General features: G+C 40.6%; 1 protein-coding gene and 1 long non-coding RNA gene across 2 annotated transcripts in view; one reads left to right on the top strand and one right to left on the bottom strand.

The window, feature by feature from the left end:
• Positions 1-592: 592 nt before the first annotated feature.
• LOC144381736 (uncharacterized) lies at positions 593-3,951 on the bottom strand. The gene is made up of 2 exons (XR_013447517.1): positions 3,706-3,951; positions 593-904 (listed from the first exon to the last, which is right to left on the bottom strand). It is a non-coding gene; the product is annotated as an uncharacterized LOC144381736 (long non-coding RNA).
• A 113-nt stretch (positions 3,952-4,064) lies between these two features.
• Positions 4,065-22,458, top strand: part of RAB2A (RAB2A, member RAS oncogene family) — an 89,781-nt gene continuing 71,387 nt past the window's right edge. Inside the window, exon 1 of the mRNA XM_078072359.1 lies at positions 4,065-4,394. Within this exon, the coding sequence (XP_077928485.1) occupies positions 4,349-4,394 (46 nt within the window). The 5' untranslated portion in view covers positions 4,065-4,348. The remainder of the gene's footprint in view (positions 4,395-22,458) is intronic.

Here is a 22,458-nt window from a genome sequence, read left to right as displayed (position 1 = left end):
AGTTAGCAGCAGGGAAGACTGTAATTCAGGCCTCCTGGAATTCAACATTAGGCCTTTCTCTAGACCACTTTCTCTGCTGAAAACACCAGGCAAAGGTAAAGGACTTAGAAAAGTAGTTAATTAGAGCGCCTGGGTGGCTCGGTTGGTTAGGCGTCTGCCTTTGGTTCAGGTCATGATCCTGTGGTCCTGGGATGGAGACCTGCATTGGGCTCCCTGCTCAGTGGGGAGTCTGTGGTGGGGAGTCTGTTTCTCTTTCCTTCTGCCCCACCCTCTACTTGTGCTCTCTCTCATGCCCTCTCTCTCTCTCAAATAAATAAATAAAATCTTAAAAAAAAAAAAAAGTAGTTAATTAAGACCACTGTCCTGGGTTTTAGGTCACTTTAAGGTTTTTTTTAAATTATTAATTCAAAGTATTTTATGTAGTTATACTTTTTAATCTACTATTTTATAACATGAGCTTATTATTCTAATATTCACTGTTTCATCTGTGCACTTATGTAGGTCTCCTTTATTACAAATGATCAGTCCATTGGTAAAAAGAATAGACTATGTATAAAAGAAAGTTTCTTCAAACACCTACACACACATTGACTAAGGATATGAATTTGTGATCATTAAATTTATATTCTTCAAGTAAACTTTTGAAGGATAAGCAGAATGAAGTGGAAGAGAGAGAATAGTCATTTCTGGCTTTGACAAGGGGTCAGAAATAGGCCACAAATAGAAAATAAAATAGGGAGGGGGGGCCTGGGTGGCTCAGTTGGTTGGGTGACTGCCTTCGGCTCGGGTCATGATCCCGGGGTCCTGGTATCGAGCCCTGTGTCTGGCTCCCTGCTCAGCGGGGGGTCTGCTTCTCCCTCTCCTTCTGCCACTTCCACTGTTTGTGCTCTCCTGCTCTCTTGTTCTGCCAAATAAATAAATAAAATTTTAAAAAAAGAAAACAGGGAATATTAAGTGTGTTACCCAACTAGAATATAAATGGTAGATGAGGTGGATAAGTTGAGTAAAGAACAAAGGGGAGGGCTGTTGGAGCATCTGAAAAGAATCAGTTAAAGCAATAACTATGAAAGATGATGCCCTTTAAGGCCCAACTTAAATGACTCTCCCTCTGTAAAAATCTACTCTCATTTCCCAGAACAAAATTCTGTCCTCTAAAATGACACATTACCTCTCCTGTGGACTTCATCAGGCCAAAGCTACCCATGACTTAGCACAAAGAGAGTCTAGTCTACTTTAAGGCAGGGTCTCTCTTGGGCTCATGGGAACTCCTAATCATTCTTAGTGACAGGTTGGAGGTGGAGAACAGGGAAAGGATGAAAGGAAGGAGGAAATAATTTTAATGTTTATTTAATGTCTACTATGAGCTTGACATTGTGCTAGAAACTTTGTGTCATCTCCTGAGACAACTAAGGCTTAGAGCGTTTGGTAATTTATCCATCAATTTATCAACTGATAAGTACTAAAGTCAGGATTTGAACCTAGTTCTTTCTTTCTCTAACACTGACACTGAGCTGATTAAGTATTTCCTGGAAAGTTAGTTCCATCATGGCATTTACAAATGGCTGAAAGAAAACATTTCACAGTGGTTCTTAATGATTTCTGGGTCACAGCCCCGTACAAGAATTTCCCCCATAAAATTACATATATGCAAACACATACAACATTTTGCATACTATTTCTGGAGGATCCCAGAGCCCTCAGTGTGCATTCAAGGACTAGCTAAGGAACCACGGAAACTAAAGTAAGAACCTGTGGATTCCACTATTTCAAACCACCCCTCTCCCATCCCACCCACCCCACTGCTTCTTCTTTCCACAGTCTGAGAGCAATCAAAACCAGCGAAAATGTAAGCACAGAAGTTTGATTGGGAACAGTAAATGCAAAATTTCAATATAATACTGTATTTTAAAATGTCGTGGAGAACTTCAATGAGCAGACCTTAGAGAATGTAGTCTAACAATCTTTAAACTTCACAGTTTTGACCTTCAGACCAAATATGATGTAAGACTGAGAGATGAGGTTATCAGAATTCATGCCCAAGGGAGTGAAATAGCTGAGAATCAAACTGAATGGAAAATCCCAGGAAGTACACTACCACTTAGGGGAAAAGAGGTTTATTTCTGTCATTTTGCCTGAGGAATTTTTCTCGAAAAATGTTTTTGGATTTTGGGGGCTAAATCAAATGTTTCAAATGAAGCTTGTGGTTTTTATTTATGCCCTGTATTGTTTCAAAGAGGATTTAAGACAGCGTATAGGCATAGAGCAAATATAACAAAATATTATGAATTAAATATAGAAAGAAAATAAAGGTAGAGACATAAAGCCAGGAATGGAGCTGATTTTAAAACATGAGTTCTTGGGGCACCTGGGTGGCTCAGTGGGTTTAAGCATCCGCCTTCGGCTCAGCTCATGATCCCAGGGTTCTGGGATGGAGCCCCATGTCAGGCTCCCTGCTCAGCGGGGAGTCTCCTCCCTCTACCCCTCGCCTACTTGTGCTCTGAGTAAATAAAATCTTAAAAAAATAAAATATGAACTCAAGGTAATTTTAAATAATTATTCAGTACTAAAAGTTATGTATTTTTCATAATTTATAAAATACCTCCACATACAATATCTTATTTGATCCTAAATTGACTTTGTGAAGCAGTTATTATCTACATTGTACAGATAAGGAAAATGAGGCTCAAAGGACTTGAACATCGAGTCTTTGCTGTTTTCATCAGATTATACTGGCAGGTAGCAAGCTATCATTACAACTCCTGTGCATCTCAGGAATGGAGTGATGCTATTCAGTACATATCCTCTACTACATTAGAGGATATGGGTTGGTAAATGAGCTTCCTCAAGCAACTTTAAATTCCATCAACCGAGCCATGAACTTTGCAGACTCTGCTCCTTTGCCTGAACTTCATCTCTCATTCCCAAACCTTTGTCCTTTCGACAAACTCTTACTCATCATCCATAAGCCTGGTTCAAACAGCATCTTCTCTAGGTAACCTATCCTAACACTTAAACGAACTCTACTACCTCCTCCTCGAAAACTGTGCTCCTTTGAACAGGGTCTGCCTTCAGTTGCAATGCCTAGCAATGCAGAAACATAGTATGTACTTAAAAAATGTTAGTTGAATGAACAAAAAAGTTGCTTTGTTTTTTCCTTTACACATATTTTTTCAATGGGTAATTCATGAACACTGCAAAAAAGTTCAAACTGCACGTGGAAAATTCAGGGAAAAGTAGATCTTTCCTCCATGCCCATCCACCCTCCCCTTGGTGCCAGTTGTGTTTCCTTTCAGGTTGACTACACACATACGGGTATTTTAGTGCACCCCTGTCATTTTTTTTTTTTTGTAAAATGGTAAAAATATATATATTATCTATATGACAATAAAATATAATTTACAAACATATGAACACATTTAGCATAATATAATAGCATAATTACAATAACTATTTAGCATAACATAATTGTTATACATCTTCTAGATAAGTAATACATATAACATAAACATGCATGTATGCACCGATTTCTGTGCCTTGTTTTTGCCTGTCAGGCTTTTTTTTAAGAGCCGTGTAATATTCCACCACAGGGCATACCATAATTTACTTCATATTCTCTGATTTACGGTTTGCAGTTTACAAATAACTCCATTTTCTCTGTCAAGCCCTGGTCCCCAAACACGGAAATATCATCGCCCTCCAACCCACCATTTTCAAACACCTTTCATAAGCCCAGGGCGGGGCCCCGCACCGAACGCGACCTCCGCCTTCCCACACGTGCCCCGCGCCCCCACTGCAAGGCGGAAAGACGCGGCGCCCATGCGCGTCGCGGCGACGGAACCGAACGTTCCACTTCCCTGCCCTCCCCCAGCGTCTCCCGGCCGCCGACGTCGCCCGCTCAAACGTGCCGGAACGACCGGCGCCGGGCCTCGCCCGGCTCGGGGTGGACGGGGCGCGGCCGGGACGCGGCCGGCTCGGCGCTGGGCGGGGCTCCGGCGGGGCGGGGCTCTGGCTGGGCGGGGCTCCGGCCGGCGTGCGGGGCTCCTCCCCTTTCCTCCGCGGCGCCGACGGCCGCAGCACTTCCGGGTCGACGCGGAGGCGGGGCGGAGGCGCCGCGGCGGCTGTTATTGTTCGACTGAGCTCGGCCGGGAGCTGTCTCCGTCGGCTCTGCGGGTGTCAGTTTGTCCGGCTTCCTCTCGGCCCCTCACTCCCGGCGGCTGACGGCGACGGCTGCGGCGGGCGGGGCCTGGCGTTTCGAGGCCGAGCGGCGCCGGGGTGAGGGGCGCGGAGGAGGAGGAGGAGCAGTAGCCGGAGGAGGAGCCGTGTGCCCTGGCACCGAGCGGCCGCGGCCATGGCGTACGCTTATCTCTTCAAGTACATCATCATCGGCGACACAGGTGAGGGCCGGGGTGCGGCCAGGCGGGCGTCGGCGGCCTCCGGGCCCGGGCTGAGGGGCAAACGGTGTCTGGCAGGGGCGCGGGCGCCAACGCCGCCCGGCGCCTCCCTGCCGGCCGCGCCGCTCCATTTCCGCAGTGCTGGAGCTGGTGACGTGGGCACTGCGAGCGGCCGCGGCCTGGCCAGGCCCTGTCCGCGGCCCCCGCCCCGGGCAGCCCTGCAGCTGGGGGTCGCGGCAGCCGTTTGCGGCTTAAGATCTAGGAACTGTGTGACAGGAGGAGCGGCCCAGCCGAGGGCGGTCAGGACCTGACTTAGATGATTGCACCCGCTCGCCAGGGCCCCTTACCTCACCTTGGGCCTCTTCGCCGCCCTCGAGAAAGAAAAAGGCAGGCAGAAGAGAGCAGAAGGTGATGGGAGGAGGGTCTTGGATTTCCTGATCAGTCCCACCTTTTCCATCCTACACGCATCTGTCAGGGGCTGGGCAAAGTGCTCCTGGTGGGGGACAGCCAGCTGAGAAGGAGAGCAGGGAACCTTTAAAAAATTTTTGTTTAACACCCTCAGATCCCAAGTCAGAATAAGTCATATCCCATCGCTTGGCGGCTGGGGAGTCCCCTTCGAGGTCATTAAAGCGTGAAAGTTCTGTCGATTTTGCCACGTGTAAACTGGGGTTATTTGGTAGTAATGCAAGGCCGTTCAGTGCTCTGGGTGTGTGCTTGCGTGTAGTGTGCCTGTGCGTGTGTTGGGGGCACTGTGATTTCTTGGATATATCAGATTGAGGGTCGCAACTGCCAATTTTCAGGTGACCCGATGTACATTGGAAGCAGAAAGAAATTCAGCTGTTCTCACTTGAAATAACATCTGAGTATATTTCACAGATAAGTAAACAAACTCATTGTAAAATATTTATTACCTGTGATTTTGGCATTATTTTGAATCTAATAATAAAACTAAGGCTTGTTCAGGTGTTATAACTATTTATATACCAGAGTCTGATTTCAGTGAGGGCTCTTGCACAACTTTGGGCCCTTTGCACAACTTTGGAAACGTAAGCAGCAGCTTGTGGTTGCACTAGTGATGTAGCAGATTCAATAAGTAACACAAGAAGCGTGTTGATTGCAGCCTAAAAAACTTGCTGCTGTAAACATGTCTTTTTAGCAAGGTTTTTTTGATGTGTGTCTGTACAGAGTCTGGATGGTTTTCTATGTAATGTCTTGGGTAGAGGAATGTTTTGCAAATGTTTAGTAGCAAATGTATGTACTTTTAAAAAAAAAAAGCTGTGGCATGTTTTGAAGGAGAAGGAATTGGGTCCAAAGCCTATTAGAAGTTTTATTTAGGCTGTAAACCGAGTTGGAGAGGGAATTTATGTTAATTATGATATGAATGTGTTTGAGAGGTAGAAAGAAGAGTGAATGTAGACATTTAGCAGTGGTGAAGATGCAAATTATCCTTTGCAGGTTGCCTTCTTTCAGCTTATTAATTGAGCATCTACTGTGGGTAGAGTATTGTTCTGGGAGTATTGGAGCTACAAATCGTAGCAAGCTGGCGCTCTGTGCTCTTGGAATTTGCCTTCGTTCAAAAATAAGCCCCAGGCAGTTTAAAGGGAAGACACTCCTTTCTTGCCATTGCTATTCAGCACTGAATACTTGACAGCAGTATTTTCTCCCCACTCCAGCCAATCTAGTTTACTGTCAGATTAATCTTCGTGAAACCTGGCTGTTAGGAGACTGTTCCTCTGCTCACATTCTTTAGTTTGACCTTCCAGGAACTCCATTATTTTAGCCTCTGTTTTCTTTGCTAGCCTTCTTTCCCACTATTCCCTGCCTTCTGCCAGTGAGGCCCAGTGGCTGATTTCTTTGCTTTTTCCTGGTTCTTTCTGCTCCCTCTGCTTGGAGTGCCTTCTCTGTGGAAATTCTCTCAGTCCTTCAAAGTCTAACCCAGGTCTTCCATAATGCTTTCAGAGTCAGCATACATTAAGCTCTTTGATGTGTCAGGCTTTTTCTGGTATCCTGGCTGGCAGTGACTACTACTTTATCTGGATGTTTCACACTTTGTATTTTTCTGATATTAATGCCAGACTGTTTTACAGATACTTGTGTAGACATCTGTATTTGATTATGTACCTCTGGAGAGCAGAAAAGATGTTTAGTATAGCTTTGCATTTCAGGAAGAGCCTAGTAGAAGGCCCTGTACATTTAGTTAAATTGATGAAAGAATAGCCAAACAGGCCACTATGTTCATGTTAATATACATTAATAACTTGACTGTAGGATTTTTTAGCCCGATTCTGCCACTTTTTTAACCGACTTTGGCTAAAATCCTTTACCGTGTTTCCTTAATTCCAAATATATGCACAGTTGTAAGGTACACTTAATGTGGCCCTCCCCACAAAAAAGATGATATTAAATCAGTAGTGTGATACCTATCCTGATATCTTCAAAAGTCATAGTATGAAAAATATGTGTCTTAGAATGAGGGAAATTTCTACTTTTCCTGTTTCTCACTTTCCGTAGTTTATAATCGCTCATTTTTAACTTTTCCTTTTCTCTCAGTAATGAGATAAAATGAGGACAAATGTGAAAGTACCATGCACATTTTGTTTTTCAGAGTTCCAGCTTCAAAGAAGAGATTTTTTTTAAAACTTTTCCCATGATCATGATGATACTGTTGAAATATTTGTTTTCTTAACTCTGGGGCCAAATGCAGTTAAATGTAGCTTTAAAATTTTTCATTGATAGTGTCTTGTTCCTGAAAAATCATTTAGGTAAACGTGTCATTTAAATCTAGATATAAAGTGGAAATTGGTTTTTAACAAGCCTGGCCTAATAGCATAACCAGATAATTATCAAATATGGAAAGAGAAAAATTGTAATAAACCTGTAATTGTTGCTCCTAAAATTCTGGCAACTGCCTACCATTTTAACCAGATTACTAACTGTCCCTTCTCTTCTGTGCCACTCAACTAGGCACACAAAAGCTTAAACCCAGTTGTATTCTATCTGAAATGACCCTCTTGCCTTGCCCCCCCCACCCAAAAAAGAAGAAAAGGAAGGTTAGGTCAAAACTTTTTCACCTGACCAACTCTTGTTCATCCATTCTTTTAAGATTGTTAACAAACCCCACTCCTCCCTATTGCGTCATACTCATCCCCTCCACTCTTCCTTCATTCTTTGTTTCCCCTTCTCCCCACTCCCACACGCTTTTATTTTTTTTATTTTTCTTAAAATCTTTAGAGGACAAGTGCTATATAAGAAAATAAGTAAAATTTATAATAGGTAAGTAGCTGGGTCCTTGTGGGGGTGCTGCAAGGCTTTATTTGGAAGGTGATACTTGAGCTGAAATTAGAAGGATGCGTAAGGATTTGCCAGGTGGGCATGGGGGAAATGTCTGGTAGGTAGTTGGAAGTGCATGTTTACTGCTTGATCAGTCAATCTCACATATACTAGTTACTGGTGATTTTAGAAAATTAAAAATAGAGCCATAGTGTGAGCCATTTTATTGAAGACTGTGAAAGAGAGGGAAAGAGTGAGAAGTGAAGAGTTGACTGCAAGATCAGGCTGGCAGGAATGTGAGAGGGTGTTGAGTGTGTATGTGTATGAAGATAGGGGAGACCTGAAGTTGAAAGGTCAAAAAAATGCAACATAGAGGCAAAATCCTAGAGGACTTGGGGAAGGATGGCATCAGATTCTCTAGAGCTTTAGAGCTGTGACAGAAGGAAGACCTGTCCTCTGGGAGACTCAAACTTGAGTTTCTTTAGGTTCTTGTGAATCACCTAGGGTGTTTTTTTCTTTTTTTGAAATAAAGATTCAGTGGCCCAAACCTCAGAGATTTTGATTCACTAGGTCTAAAGTGAAGCTCGTTGTTGCAAAACCTGAGGCCAGAAACACCAACAATTTTATTTAATTATATGAACAAGTTTGTTAGATTATCTTCAAAAAACAAACGGGGAAAAACTAAGAAGTTCGAAGGTAGAAAAATTCCACTTATTTTATGATGAAATATAGCATGCATATAAAAAGCATATATATGTATATATTACGTATGTATAGTTTAATAGTTTTAAAGAACAGTAATGAATTATTACACACCCATGCTAAAGAAACACAGATCCCCGTCACCTATGTCTTCCTTTCCCAGGCTTCCACCAGCTTGAATTCTGTATTAATCCTGCCCTTGCTTTTCTTCATAGTTGTGGAACTTTTGCATCTCTATATTGTTTCATTTTGTCTGTTTTTAGATGTGTTTGTTTTATTCAGTGAGAGAGCTAAAACATGTCTGAAGCATACCTTTTAACATCATCTAGAATTTAGACAGTATATTATTTTTTTTAAAGATTTTATTTATTTGGGGCGCCTGGGTGGCTCAGTCGTTAAGCGTCTGCCTTCGGCTCAGGTCATGATCCCAGGCTCCTGGGATCGAGCCCCTCATCGGGCTCCCTGCTCAGCGGGAGGCCTGCTTCTCCCTCTCCCACTCCCGCTGCTTGTGTTCTCTCTCTCGCTGTGTCTCTCTCTGTCAAATAGATAAATGAAATCTTTAAAAAATAAATAAATAAAATAAAGATTTTATTTATTTATTTTAGAGAGAGACAGCACAGGTGGGAGGGGCAGAGAGAGAGAGAGAGAGAATCTGACGCAGACTCCACGCTGAGCATGGAGCCCAACGCGGGGCTCGATCCCAGGACCCTGAGATCATGACCTCAGCCAAACTCAAGTGTCGGCTACTTAACTGACTGCGTCACCCAGGCGGCCCTAGACAGTATATTCTGGTCTACTTAAATTGTTGCTTTATGCATGTTATTTGTAGTCTTTCAAGATCTTTGACTAGCCCTTTCCTTTTCTCTTTCTCTTCTAACCAGTTTGTTTGCTGCTTGCTTCCCCTAACATGTATATTGCTACTGAGACTTCTGTTGAATCATAGATGCCATGGTCCCGTTCTTGTCTTTTTTTCCCTCATCTCTCCTGGTGAACCTGCTTCCTCCTCATCTCAAATAATGCCCCTCTCTTCTTCCTCGGTGCTCTTGTCCCTTTTGTTCTCATTCTGTTCCTGCTCCACCATGAAATGAATTTTCTCCTCTATCTGCAGCTCTGATCCCTTTCTCCCATTTTATCTCCCCAGCTCATTGCCTCTTGCAGTAGCCAGGAATTTTGCTGTTTTTTTTTTGAGCAGATCCTAATTTTGCCAGCTCAGCTGTTTTTCCCTCTCACTCTGGCCCAGCTGTGCTTGCTCCATTTTGTTATTCTTTGCTCATCCTGATCTCTGAGGCTGTGTCCTTTGCTACAAAAGCTGCAGCCGAATACTGACCTCCCTTGTCCCCCTTTCTAACTTTTCTTTGCTTTCTATGTGAAACTTTCCCATTTGGTTCATCAGCCTCATTTATTTTCAAGTTTTAGAATACATTCTAGCTGCTGTTCTTCACTTAAAAATAAAAGACACCTGGCAAAAAGATGCTAGATTCCCTCTGCTATTGTTCACATGTAGTCACCTCCCTTTTAATTCTTACAGAATTTCTCAATGCAAACAGCTTGGGTATTATCCTTGGAGATGCTGTTTAAGGAGACCTGCAGTGAATCCTGGACATCTATATTTTTTAAAAGCACTATTTTTAATTTTTTTAAAAATTTTATTTATTTGAGAGAGAGAGAGCACAAGCAGGGGGAGAGGCAGAGGGAGAGAGAGAAGCAGGCTCTCCCCTGAGCAGGGAGCCCGATGCGGAACTCGAACCCAGGACCCTGGGATCATGACCTGAGCCGAAGGCAGACGCTTAATGACTGAGCCACCTAGGTGCCCCTACAAGCACTATTTTTAGTGGTAGTACTATGGCATTCCTCTGCAGGTCCGTCATAGGCCTTTGTATATATTTTTCTAGAATTTATCTTTTTTTTCCTATTGTCAAATTTTCTGCTGTCTGGAATTTTAAATCAATCCCTAAAGTATATCCAGGCTGAATTTATATGGAATTCTTCATCACATTAGTTTTTGGTACTGTTTATGTAGTAGATTCTTATGAGCCATTCTTCACACTTCTTCTAGTTTGTACACAGTATCAAAAACTTTTCATTTTTTATTGCTTCAAAAGATATATGAGGTTACCATTTTGTAGATGAAGAAACTGAGCGTCATTTGGGGCAAGTTATTTATGTACTTCTTCCCTTGTAAGTTTTTACTCTTCACAGCTATGATGTAGCTCTTTAAGTTTCTCCCAGTTTGCTCTTCAAAATGTTCCTATTTTCAGGTGTGACTGACAGTGTGTTTCTGGTCAAATCTGAGGGAGAAAGGAAGAAAATGAATATTGATGGATGCACACTGCAGTGAAGCTCTTGGAGCAAGACAGTGCCTGGCACAGAGCTGGTGCTTCAGAAAATCATGAGTGTGTGCTGGGTAGCCTACTGGGTAGGCTACATGCATTGGCCAATTTGTTTCTTTTTGTTTCAAAAAGGATTTAAAGGGACACCTGGGTGGCTCAGATGGTTAAGCGTCTGCCTTCGGCTCAGGTCACGATCCCAGAGTCCTGGGATCGAGTCCCGCATCGGGCTCCCTGCTAGGCAGGGAGCCTGCTTCTCCCTCTGCCGCTGCCTCTCTCTATCTCTCTCTCTGACTCTCATGAATAAATAAATAAATAAATAAAAATGAAGAATTTTCTAAAAAAAAAAAAAAAGGATTTAAGGACATTTATATAAAAACTTGTGATCGTTTTTATTCAAATGGGAGGAAGAAGGTACATTAGTTTTGCTACCATAACAAACCCCCATACACTAAAGCAGCTCAGAGAACACAAATTTATTATCTTATAGTTCTAAAGTTCTATATAAGTTCATGTACATATCAGCATATGTCGGAAGTCTGACATGTTTCTCAGCAGGCTGACATCAAGGTTTCAGCAGGACTGGTTCCCTTTTTGAGGGATTCAGGTTGCTCTTTCAGGTTGTTGGTAGAATATACTTTCTTGCAGCTTTGGGGCTAAGATCTCCATTTTCTTGCTGGCTGTCGTCTGAGGACTGCTCTCCGCATCTAGAGCCCCCCGCATACCCACATTCCTTGGCCTCCGGTCCCCTTCCTCCATCTTCAGGCACAGCAACAATAGGTCAGGTCATCCCATCTCTCTAACCGAAGTTGGGGAAGGTTCTCTGCGAGTAAAGACTTGTGTGATTAAATTGGCTTTATCTGGATAATCCAGGATAATCTCATCTCAAAGGCTGTAATTTTAGTCACATCTGCAGAGTGCCTTTTGCCATGTAGAGTAACATAGTCACAGGTTCTAGGGATTACGGTGTACATTTCTTTGTGGGGAGTGGCATTCTGCCTACAGCTGAGGGCAAAGGAGAAACAGTAAAGTCAGAAGCAACATTAATACTTCACTTTTTGTGTACACCTTTTTGAAGTGGGCACTTAAGCTATGCAGAGAACCCTGCTCATTTACTTTAATTATAGTATGCATTATTTTTTTTTTCAAAGCATGTATGCGTATACTTAATTATTCCTGATCATGGGTCTTGAAAGGCATTTTTCCTCTGATTCGTCTTTAAAAGGCTACAGTGTAGTGTAGTAAAGAATGTAAATATACAACCAGTATATTTAAATATTTATAGGGCCTTTTCTACTGGTACAACTCATTGAATCTGAACAGTAATATCCATGATGAAGGCTCCGTTTTACAGGTGAGGAAAGGGAGGCTGTCACATCACAGAGCTAGTAACTGACTAAGCTGGAATTTGGAATTTGAACCCAGGTCTTTCTGACTCCAAAGTCCATGCTCTACCATATCATACGTATTTCTTGATTCCCACAAATTCCGTTCAGACCTCTTTTGTTGGCTTACCAACAGCTGCTTGGTTCGTTGAGTTGTTACGGGAGTACATAGTCCCTCAGTCGCCTTTACTAAAACAGACACCACATCCAATCATGCAAAATGGGGATAAAGGATAAAACAACAATGAAGTCCTATATAAAACAAGAATAAAGTCCTTTCTCTGCTCCTTATCAGCTATATGAGCTTGGGCAACATCTTTAATCTGCCTTGGTGTCCTCATCTATAAAATGGAATGAATAAATGAGATAAGATACATAATAGTGACTTGAATGAGAAATGGTTACTATTTTGTCTTAACTTTATATCCTGCTTCTTTGAATGTTACCGTAATTTCCCCCATGTGTGTTGAAAGAGTAACATGAACTTGACCAGTGCTGTATAGGTTTGAGTAATGCTGTTCATAGCAAAAATAATTTCTTTTGTCCTCTGTGTATCCTAATATGTTGATCTTTTTCCCCCCACATCCCTGCTTAGCTTGCTAGTTTGTGGCCACCTGATACTTTGAGGAGTCTAATATCCTTGACTCTTAATCATTTCTTTCCTAACTATATTGGTGTTTTCTTTTTTTTTTTTTTAAAGATTTTATTTATTTGACAGAGAGAGACACAGCGCGAGAGGGAACACAAGCAGGGGGAGTGGGAGGGAGAAGCAGGCTTCCCGCGGAGGAGGGAGCCCGATGTGGGGCTCGATCCCAGGACCCTGGGATCATGACCTGAGCTGAAGGCAGACGCTTAACGACTGAGCCACCCAGGCGCCCCTATATTGGTGTTTTCTTGCGCTTACTATATTTTTACTATATTTGTTTGCATGTAGCAGAAAGTTTTTATGGAAAGTTCCTTATTTTATCAACATTGTTTTAACAAGATCCAAAATTATTCATCAAGATTCATTCTATTCCAGATATATATATATATTTAGCACCTTTGCTTAATTTAGTCTACATGACCATTCAAGTCCACTAATGATTTAGAAAGATTGTAGGGTTTTGTTCTAGAAGACCTTTTTGATTATAAAGAATGGAAATCTACTCCACCTAGCTCAAGAAAACAAGTTTTGATAATAATTTAAAGAGTGCCCATAGGAAACTAAGAAAAATTATAAACAAGTGTTAGGGAACTGGCCACTCTGAAATGTTTTCCTGTCATGGCTTTTCTTTCGACCCTTGAGATAATTAGGGATGTGTGTTTTTTGGGGTTTTTTTTGTTTTTGTTTCCAAAGATTTTATTTATTTGAGAGAGAGAAAGAGAGAGCCAGCATGAGCGTGCGAGCAGGGAAGAGGGGCAGAGGGTCAGGGAGAAGCAGACTCTCTGCTGAGCAGGAAGCCCGACCACACGGGGCTCTATCCCAGGACCCTGGGATCATGACCTGAGCTGTAGGCAGACGCTTAACGACTGAGCCACCCAGGTGCTTTGTGTGTTTTTTGTTTGGGGGGGTTTGTTTTTTTTTAAGATTTTATTTTAAGTAATCTTTATACCTAATGTGGGGCTCAAACTCCCAACCCTGAGATCAAGAGTTACATGCTCTACCGACTGAGCCAGCCAGGCACCCCATGTGTTTTTTGTTTTAAACATGTTTTTTTTTTTCTTTTTAACAATGTTTTTATTATTGATTTCTGACTTTATTTCACATAGGTAAGAGCATGTAGACTGTGTTTATTGATTCTTCAGTTTTTGAAGCTAATTTTGTAGCCAGCTACTTGGTCAGTGTGTGTACATATTCTGTGTGTGCTTGAAAAGTGTATTGTGTACATGGTTGGTTCAGGGTTCCATACATGTTCATGAGATCAGACTTGCTATCTGTATATTCTTGATAGTCTCTTGAGTTTTGGGGTAAGATGTTAGCATCTATTATGACAATGGTTTTGTTTTATTTTATTTTTAGTTTTGTCAGAGTGATTTTTTCCCCCCCAGTAAATTTGAGGGCTAATTTGTAAGGTGTATATGGGGCTCAGGTCTTTACATCTCACTGAAGAGTTCTTCTTTGTCATTAAGTTACCCTCCACTTTTTACATACTGTGGAGTTGTTTGTTTTTTACATATATTTATTTGGTAGTGTAGTTTTGGGTACTCAAGTGTTTGATATTAATTTTGAATCTTATTTTTTGGTTCATATTTGCCTAGTGTATACTTTTTCATCATTTCTCCTTTTTTCTTTGGAAAATAAAGAAGGGTTTATTTTGTTGTGCTTTGTTTAGAAAACAAATATTACAGATACAGTTGAAGCCCCTGTATACCCTTCACTGCCCTTTGTCCCTGGAGGTAACTACTCTCCTGAATTTGGTGTTTATTATTTCTATGAAAGTTTCCAAATGATTACTATATATGTATGTGTGTATTTGTAAACAGTGAACAATCGTTTATGTATTTTTTTCAACTTTATATTAATGGAATTTTACTGTACTTGCTCCCAAACTTTTTTGTTCAACATTATTTTGGGAGATTTATCAGTATTAATATATTTTGTTCTATTTTACTGGTATTAATTGCTAGGTTGGTTTAATTTTAATTACATTCTGTTGGTTTAATTTTAATTATATCCTGTTGTTTGACTATACCACACTTTTCCCATTCTTTTCCCCTAAGGAAATTTTTGGCTGAGTTGTCTGTCATGTTACAAAAGACAGTATAGGGGCACCTGGGTGGCTCAGTTGGTGAAGCAGCTACCTTTGGCTCAGGTTGTGATCCCAGGGTCCTGGGATGGAGCCCCATATTGGCTCCCTGCTCAGCGGGGAGCCTGCTTCTCCCTCTGCTATTCACCCTGCTTGTGCTCGCTCTCTGTCAAATAAATAAAATCTAAAAAAAAAAAAAAAGGCAGTATACTACATGGATTATTTTTGTGTGTGCCTCCTTGAACATGTATGCTAGAATTCTGGAGATAGACCTTGAAGTGGAATTGTGGGTGCGAGGTGTGCACATGTGCTTTATCTGGGAATCTAAATCATTCTTGAGAGTAGTTATCAGTTAACTCTCATTCTTGTTCTTTCAGCCCTATTGTCATTTTTCTTTTTTTTTTTTTTAAGGCCTTTAAGACCTTTTTCTTTTTTATAAAGCCCATTGCTATTTTATTAAAAGATTCAGTCTGAGAGGCTTTTACTAGGAGAATTTAATCATTGGTGAATTTATTTATTTATTTATTTTTAAGTGGAATCCATCTCGGGGTTTGAACTCAGGATGCTGAGATCAAGACCTGAGCTGAGATCCAGAGTTGGACACTTAACCCCCTGAGCCACTCAGGCGCCCAGTCATTGATGAATTTGAATTAATTTATGCTATCAGGTCCCACCTTTGTTCAGTCACATGGGCAGGGATCAAGGCATAGATCACAAGCATGCCCATTTGCCATGGGCTTTCGGATAAGGCAGGCACTATGTCCTGTTATGTCCTACTATGTCCCACATAGGAAGCAGTATGGTGGTCAGATTTCCCAAGCATGTATAATGTCACCTCTTCTTTTTAGGACAATGTAGAAAGAGTCTAATGGAAAGAGGATACCTGTCACTAAATCTTATTTGCCCAAATGAACAATTAATTAAAATTCCTGAGTTTCCTGTTTATGAAATGAATATAGTACCTGCCAAGTACACCCTGTAGGCTTGTTCACCAATGCTGTGGGTTTTTGTTTTTTGTGTTTTTTTTTCAAACTTTGTAGCTGTCTTTGAAATTCAAATGTCATTAATTTGTTTCCCTTCATTTATTTACAGTTGATATGTCAGTGTAAGTGGTGTCTTCACGCTTGTTCTGCTGCCCCCAGTGTTATTAATGTCGATGAATGACTCCTTTAGCATTTGTCCACCTTTAGCAATAATTACTATGCATCTAGGAGGCAAATACAGTTGACCCTTGAATAACGTGGAGATTAGGGGCACCAACCCCCACACAGTCAAATCCACATATGACTTTGACTCCTCAAAAATTTAACTACTAATTGTATAGTGTTGATCAGAAGCCTTACCAATAATATAAACAGCCAATTAGCAAATACTTTGTATGTTATATATACTGTATTCTTATGATAACGTAAGCTAAAGATAAAATGTTATAAAGAAAACCATAAGGAAGAGAAAATACATTTACAGTACTTTATTTATTGAAAAAATCCACATATAAGTGGACTCATGCAGTTCAAACCCATGTTGTTCCAAGGTTGACTGTAATATGTTATTCTAAGTTCTCTCTGGTTATTTTAGCTTAGACTGCACTCTTGAAAATTTTCGAAGAGCCTAATACTTGTAATTACAATATCTTGATTTGTTCAGAGGCTCCTCTGCTTGTTACCTTGGTGAAGTTCAAACCTCTTCAAATTCTGTTTTCTTATTCCAGAAAAAGACAGCAGGAATGCCTGGCTTGTATCTACCCCACAGGATTTTTGTATTTGAAGTAAAAAAAAAAAGTGTGCAGGTGCCTTGTAAGCTGCAAAGTGCTTTATTAATAGTAATATCTTAGAGATAATTTTTTTAATCTGTTGAGCATCCTAAAATTAAGTTAGTGGGGGAGGGGGGAGATCTCATCTGTAGAAAAAGCTATTCATTGTGCTGACTTCAAACTGTAATTACTTGAGTTGAAGGAAATAAAATCACGTGTTAATATGCAAAATGGCGATTCTTTGATCCTGAAGTTTTCTTTGGACTCCATAAAGGAAAGTCATTTCCTATCTCAGATATCCTTATAGGCCACTTGAGATTGAGAATAATATCAAATAGGAGGTGCTCTTTCTCAGTAGTCTTCAGGAAAGGGATGTTAAGATCAATTGTTTCCTCGATTTCTTCTACATCCACTCTTGGTACCCTGATACACCTCTTGGATGAGTTCTCTCGATTTTGAACCCCTTTGGAAAGAGGCAGTTTTTTTAGGTCTACAGAAGTCTTCAGTATAATGAATCTGTTGATCAAAGGTTATCTTTTTATCTCCTTGGACAAAGTATTGTTAGTTCAGTTGTAGTCTTAACCATTTCAAAGGTCAAAGTAAACGTACACATTTCCAAAATCACTGTGCTCAAAGCTTTACTTAACTTGATTCAAAAATTAATAAATAGGGAAATGAGTTATTAATTATAAATTAAAGCAATAATTGTATACTTGGTGAATTGATTCACCTGTCTTCAGAGTAAAAGTATGTGTCAATATAACCCTTGGTATAAGGTGAAGAAATTCTGGTTTCACAGCTAGGTGGTTTTTTTTTTTTTTTTTTTTAAGATTTTATTTATTTGACAGAGAGAGACACAGTGAGAGAGGGAACACAAGCAGGGGGAATGGGAGAGGGAGAAGCAGGCTTCCCGCTGAGCAGGGAGCCCGATGTGGGGCTCGATCCCAGGACCCTGGGATCATGACCCAAACCGGAGACAGACGCTTAACCTACTGAGCCACCCAGGCGCCCCAAGCTAGGTGGATTTTTCAGTGGTTGAATAACTGTGTCCAGAAAGGGCTGTCCTTGTAGGCAAGCTGGAGGGAGCATGCTGCTGCATTCAGTCCTGGTTATTTTACATTTCATATTAGTAACAACTTGGATAAAATCCAGTTTGGTTAAAAGAGCTAATGTGTGGATTATACCAGATAGAATCCAAAATTACCTTAACAGGCAGAACGATTGGCTAAATTTAGCAAAATGGAAATTAATGAAATTAAAGCCTTATATTTACTTTAAAAACAACTGTACAGGGGCACCTGAGTGTCTCAATCAGTTGAGCATGCGGCTCTTGATTTTGGCTCAGATCATGGGATGGAGGCCTGCATTGGGCTCAGTGCGAAGTCTGCTTGGGATGCGCGTACGTGCTCTCTCTCTCTCTCTGAAATAAAAAAATATATAAAATCTTTTTAAAAAAATAAAAACAACCATACAAATACAAGATGGAGGTCAGCTGGTAAATAGCACATGTCTAAACACTTAAAGTTTTACATGACTTGATTCAGTATGAGTCAGATGAGGAATAAAACCAACAAAGGAATATATGTGATGCTGGGTTAATAAAAGTATAATGTACAGACAAGGTAGGTAATAATTCTACTCTACAATTCAATTATGGAAACTTGTTTCAGAGGGATATCTAAACATTGGTGTCTACGCTGAAGAGACCAGTCAGGGTAGTATGAAGGCTGTATCAACCATGACATTGTAGGAACAACTAATGGAAACATTTTTAAAAATTTTTTATTTATTTGAGAGAGAGCAGGGGTGGGGGGGGAGAAAGCTCACATGAGCGGGAGGGAGGGGCAGAGGGAATGGGAGAAGCAGACTCCCCGCTGAGCAGGGAGCCCCATGTGAGAGTCTGTCTTAGGACCCTGGGATCATGACCTGAGCAGAAGGCAGACACTTAACCAACTGAGCCACCCAGGCATGGGAAACATTTTTGTTTTTAATTTTCCCTCCCCCTGCTCCGAAATAATGGAAACATTCTAACCTAAAAAAAGAGAAGATTTAAAGGAACATATAATAATGACTTTTAATACTTAGGTATTCAAATAAAAGAGATTTAAACCTACCCTTTGTAGGTTTTCATAGGCAGAACCAGGACCATGAGTAAAAGAGATACTTGGACTCCCTATGAAATGGAAAGGGGAGGGGGTGCCTGGCTGGCTCAGCTGGAAGAGCATGCAACTCTTGATCTTGGGGTTGTGAATTCAAGCCCCACATTGGGTATAGAGATTACTTAAAAACAAAAACTTTAAAAAAAAAAAAAGAGGGAAAGAATTTGTTAAGTGGTGAGTTGGTTTGTTACTGGAGTTGTTCAGATAGAGGTTTGATTGACACATATTAGGGCTTGGAGGATGGAATTTATGCAAAGATTAGAGGATTTGATTAGTTTTTATTTTTTGGTTTTGTTTTTTGGGTTTTTTAGAGAGTGTGGGTGCACACACGAGTGGTAGGGGATGGGGAGGAGCTTAGAGAGAGAAAATCCCAGGCAGGCTCCGTGCCCAGTGTGGAGCATGATGCGGGGCTCAATCCCACAACCCTAAGAGCACAACCTGAGCTGAAATCAAGAGTTGGACACTCAACCAACTGAGGCACCCAGGCACCCCTCATTTTGTTTTTATTTTTTTAATTTTTATTTACTTTTTTAAAAATTTATTTGAGGGGCACCTGGGTGGCTCAGTCGTTAAGCATCTGCCTTCGGCTCAGGTCATGATCCCAGGGTCCTGGGATTGAGCCCCGCATCAGGCTCCCTGCTCAGCGGGAGGCCTGCTTCTCCCTTTCTCACTCCCCTTGCTTGGGTTCCTTCTCTTGCTCTGTCTCTCTCTGTCAAATAAATAAATAAAATCTTAAAAAAAAAAAAAAAGATTTCTTTATTTGAGAAAGAGAGCATAAGCGGGAGGGGCAGAAGGAGAGGGAGAGAGAATCCCAAGCAGACTCCACGCTGAGCACAGAGCCCCACTTGGGGCTTGATCCCGTGACCCTGAGATCACCACCTGAGCCAAAACCCAAGAGTCAGACGCTTAACCAACTGTGCCACCCAGGCCCCCCCACCTCGTTTTTGTTTTAAAAGAAATTTAAGGTACTATGTGGGCAGTCCTTGTGCTAGAGTTAGAAAAATGGACAGGACTATCTCATCCTATTGGGAAGACCACTTTGCCACAGAAATTACAAGATAATGTAATAGCACTGGGCACAAAGTACTGAAGGAGCGTGGAGAGGATTCATTCTAATTGCAGTGAATGGCTTGTAACATACTCAGATTTTCAGCAAACATTTATTGAGCACCAGCTGTGTGCTGAGTGCTGTGCTTTGGCTTTCATATTTGTTCTCACAGTAATCCTAGGTACCTATTGACTTCATTTTACAAATTATATATCAGGTATGATACCATCAGACATGGTCTCATTTGTTTGAATAATTCCCCCACCTAACAATCCTGTAGAATCAGTTTGTACTTTTGCCCCTGCTTTTATATTTGTTATGTGGAGAACAGAAAATTGAGCTGAGCTTCTCGAAGTTAGATTATACAGAGTGGCAGGATAGGGTTTTTTTCAGGATTTTGTGGAGGCTTAAGACTAAAGGAGATCTGGGGACCATACTGTGAAGAATACTGTGTGGCTTAGTTTAAAGAGTTGGTTTGTTTCTCCTCTGGATAGCTTTACAGAAGCCTTATTCCCCATCTCTAAATGGTATAAATTTCTGCCCTTCACTCAGATTTCTGGCAGGAATTAGTGATCCCTTTCCACCTTTTAATCTTTTTTTTCTTTTTTGGCCTTTTCCCCCCATTCTTTCTGGCTTCAGGTTTCCTTTCTTGGAGAATTTACCTTAGAAATGGAAAAACCATGTTGGATTTGAGCATGAATATGTGAATTTTCAGTCTTAGCTATGAGTAAATCTTGTTAAAAAGTACTACTGATTAGTATTCTTCAGCGGCTTTTAGGAATTTAAAAAAAAGGAAATCAAAATCTTTTCATAGCACATTATTTTACTCACAGGCTCTCATGATTTTCTCCTCAGACCAACATTTAATGTAACTATTTTTGGTCACACGGAAGTTTGCTAATTATTTAAAAGCCACATCAATATGGAGGTTGTTAGATGAGGCCCGTAAAAGTATTGCTTATGTAGTGTTTGATGCTAAAATAGATCCTTTGAAAAACTTATATATATTTTTAATGGTGCAAGTGATAAATGCTCATGATAAAAAATGAAAATACTCTACCACCTTATGTAAGTATGGTAAAAGATGGTTTTGTCTATCCTTCCAGAAATTTTCTCTCCATCTCTAAGCTTGTGTGTATGGGTGTGTCCCAATTTTACCAATAGCATTATACACTTAGTACTGTTCTACATCTGTATTTTTTTTCTCTTGAGGGTACATCTTAGGTGTCTTAACATATCACATATATAAATCTATCTCATTCTTTCTAAACACCTGCATAGCTCAACCATAATTTATTCAGTTCCTGATTCTGTTATTCCTTGTCTGTGGTAGCAAACAGCAGAAACCTACTGTGGTTAATTTAAGCAGAAGCTTTTATTAGAAAGATTGAATATTCATAGATTGATAGGAAAGCAATATAATCCAGCTTGAAAATGGCAAAACCAAGGAAGGCAAGGCACAAATTCCTGCTGTCAGTGCAACCTGCTGAAGAAGATGCTGGGGACATGTCAGTGGGCTGTCATCTGCACTGTAGCCACCATGGCTTCTCTCTTTAGGTCCCTGATACTGGAGCACTCCTTCAAGATTCCAGATTCTGGACAAGAGCATCTGTTTGGCTAGGCACGTGTTTATACCCTACCTGCTGGGGCGTTCAAAGAAAAGTGCTCTGATGCTAGGTTGCCCAGAAATAACAAATGTTCACTTACGACCTGTTGATGAATATTGTTTTACACAGTATAACATGATTCTTGTGGGTTTGTGTAAGAAGTAAAATCTGTGGCCAACTAGGATTTATATTTGTATTTTGATAGATACTGCCAAATCACCTTTCATTAAAAATAATGGACTTAGAAAGAATATCTAATTTTGAGTGTGGTGTATATTTTATGTACAATTTAATTCAATCAACAGGCTAATCTCAACATTGTCTCTGTTGACTGATGCCTAGTCTTTGTTTAGGAATTTAGCAGTTTGATTTAGTTACTATTATGTGCTTCCTTGGGCTCTTGCAAGTTTCATCTAGCAACTGCATGAAATAGTTCTTTCTGCTTACAGTCTTTATACCATTTATAGCATAGCATACTACTTAGAGATCATGTACAGTAAATTTATTGTATAATATAGTGTACAATAATATCACAAAACACCTTCCTTCCTTCCATTACATCATGGAAAAGTATCCTCTGCAAGCTACTTGATTGAAATGTGATTTTGAGATGCTGCAGTTCTTATTTGGAATCTTTGCTTATGAAAGGATTAGGAAAATGGTCAGATTAAAGTGTAATATACCTGATATATTAACTGAAATGTTGTTGGGATAAAGTTAGCGTCAAGGAAGTCGTATTTATTTTTTTAAACCTTCCTTTTTACATTTCTGCTCTATGAGTCATTTAGTTACAGAGTATTCCCCTCTTTCTCTTAGTATTGCTACTAATAATACTTGGAAAGTGAGATAACATAATTTTTCGTTAGGAAAGGTATTGGTTGCCATCTATCTGAAAAGAATAAATTGAGGAGGTTGGGTGGTAGAGTGGAAAAATATGATTTAAGGGGCGCCTGGGTGGCTCAGTCAGTTGGGCACCAGACTTGATTTCGGCTCAGGTCATGATCTGAGGGTTGTGAGAACGAGCCCTCATTCAGCTCTGTGCTTAGCACAGAGTCCGTTTACGATTCTCTAGCTCCCTCTGCCCCTC

The sequence above is a fragment of the Halichoerus grypus genome, chromosome 5, assembly GCF_964656455.1.
Source record: "Halichoerus grypus chromosome 5, mHalGry1.hap1.1, whole genome shotgun sequence".
NCBI classification, from domain to species: Eukaryota; Metazoa; Chordata; class Mammalia; order Carnivora; family Phocidae; genus Halichoerus; species Halichoerus grypus.
This window is presented reverse-complemented; position numbering and strand designations above follow the sequence as displayed.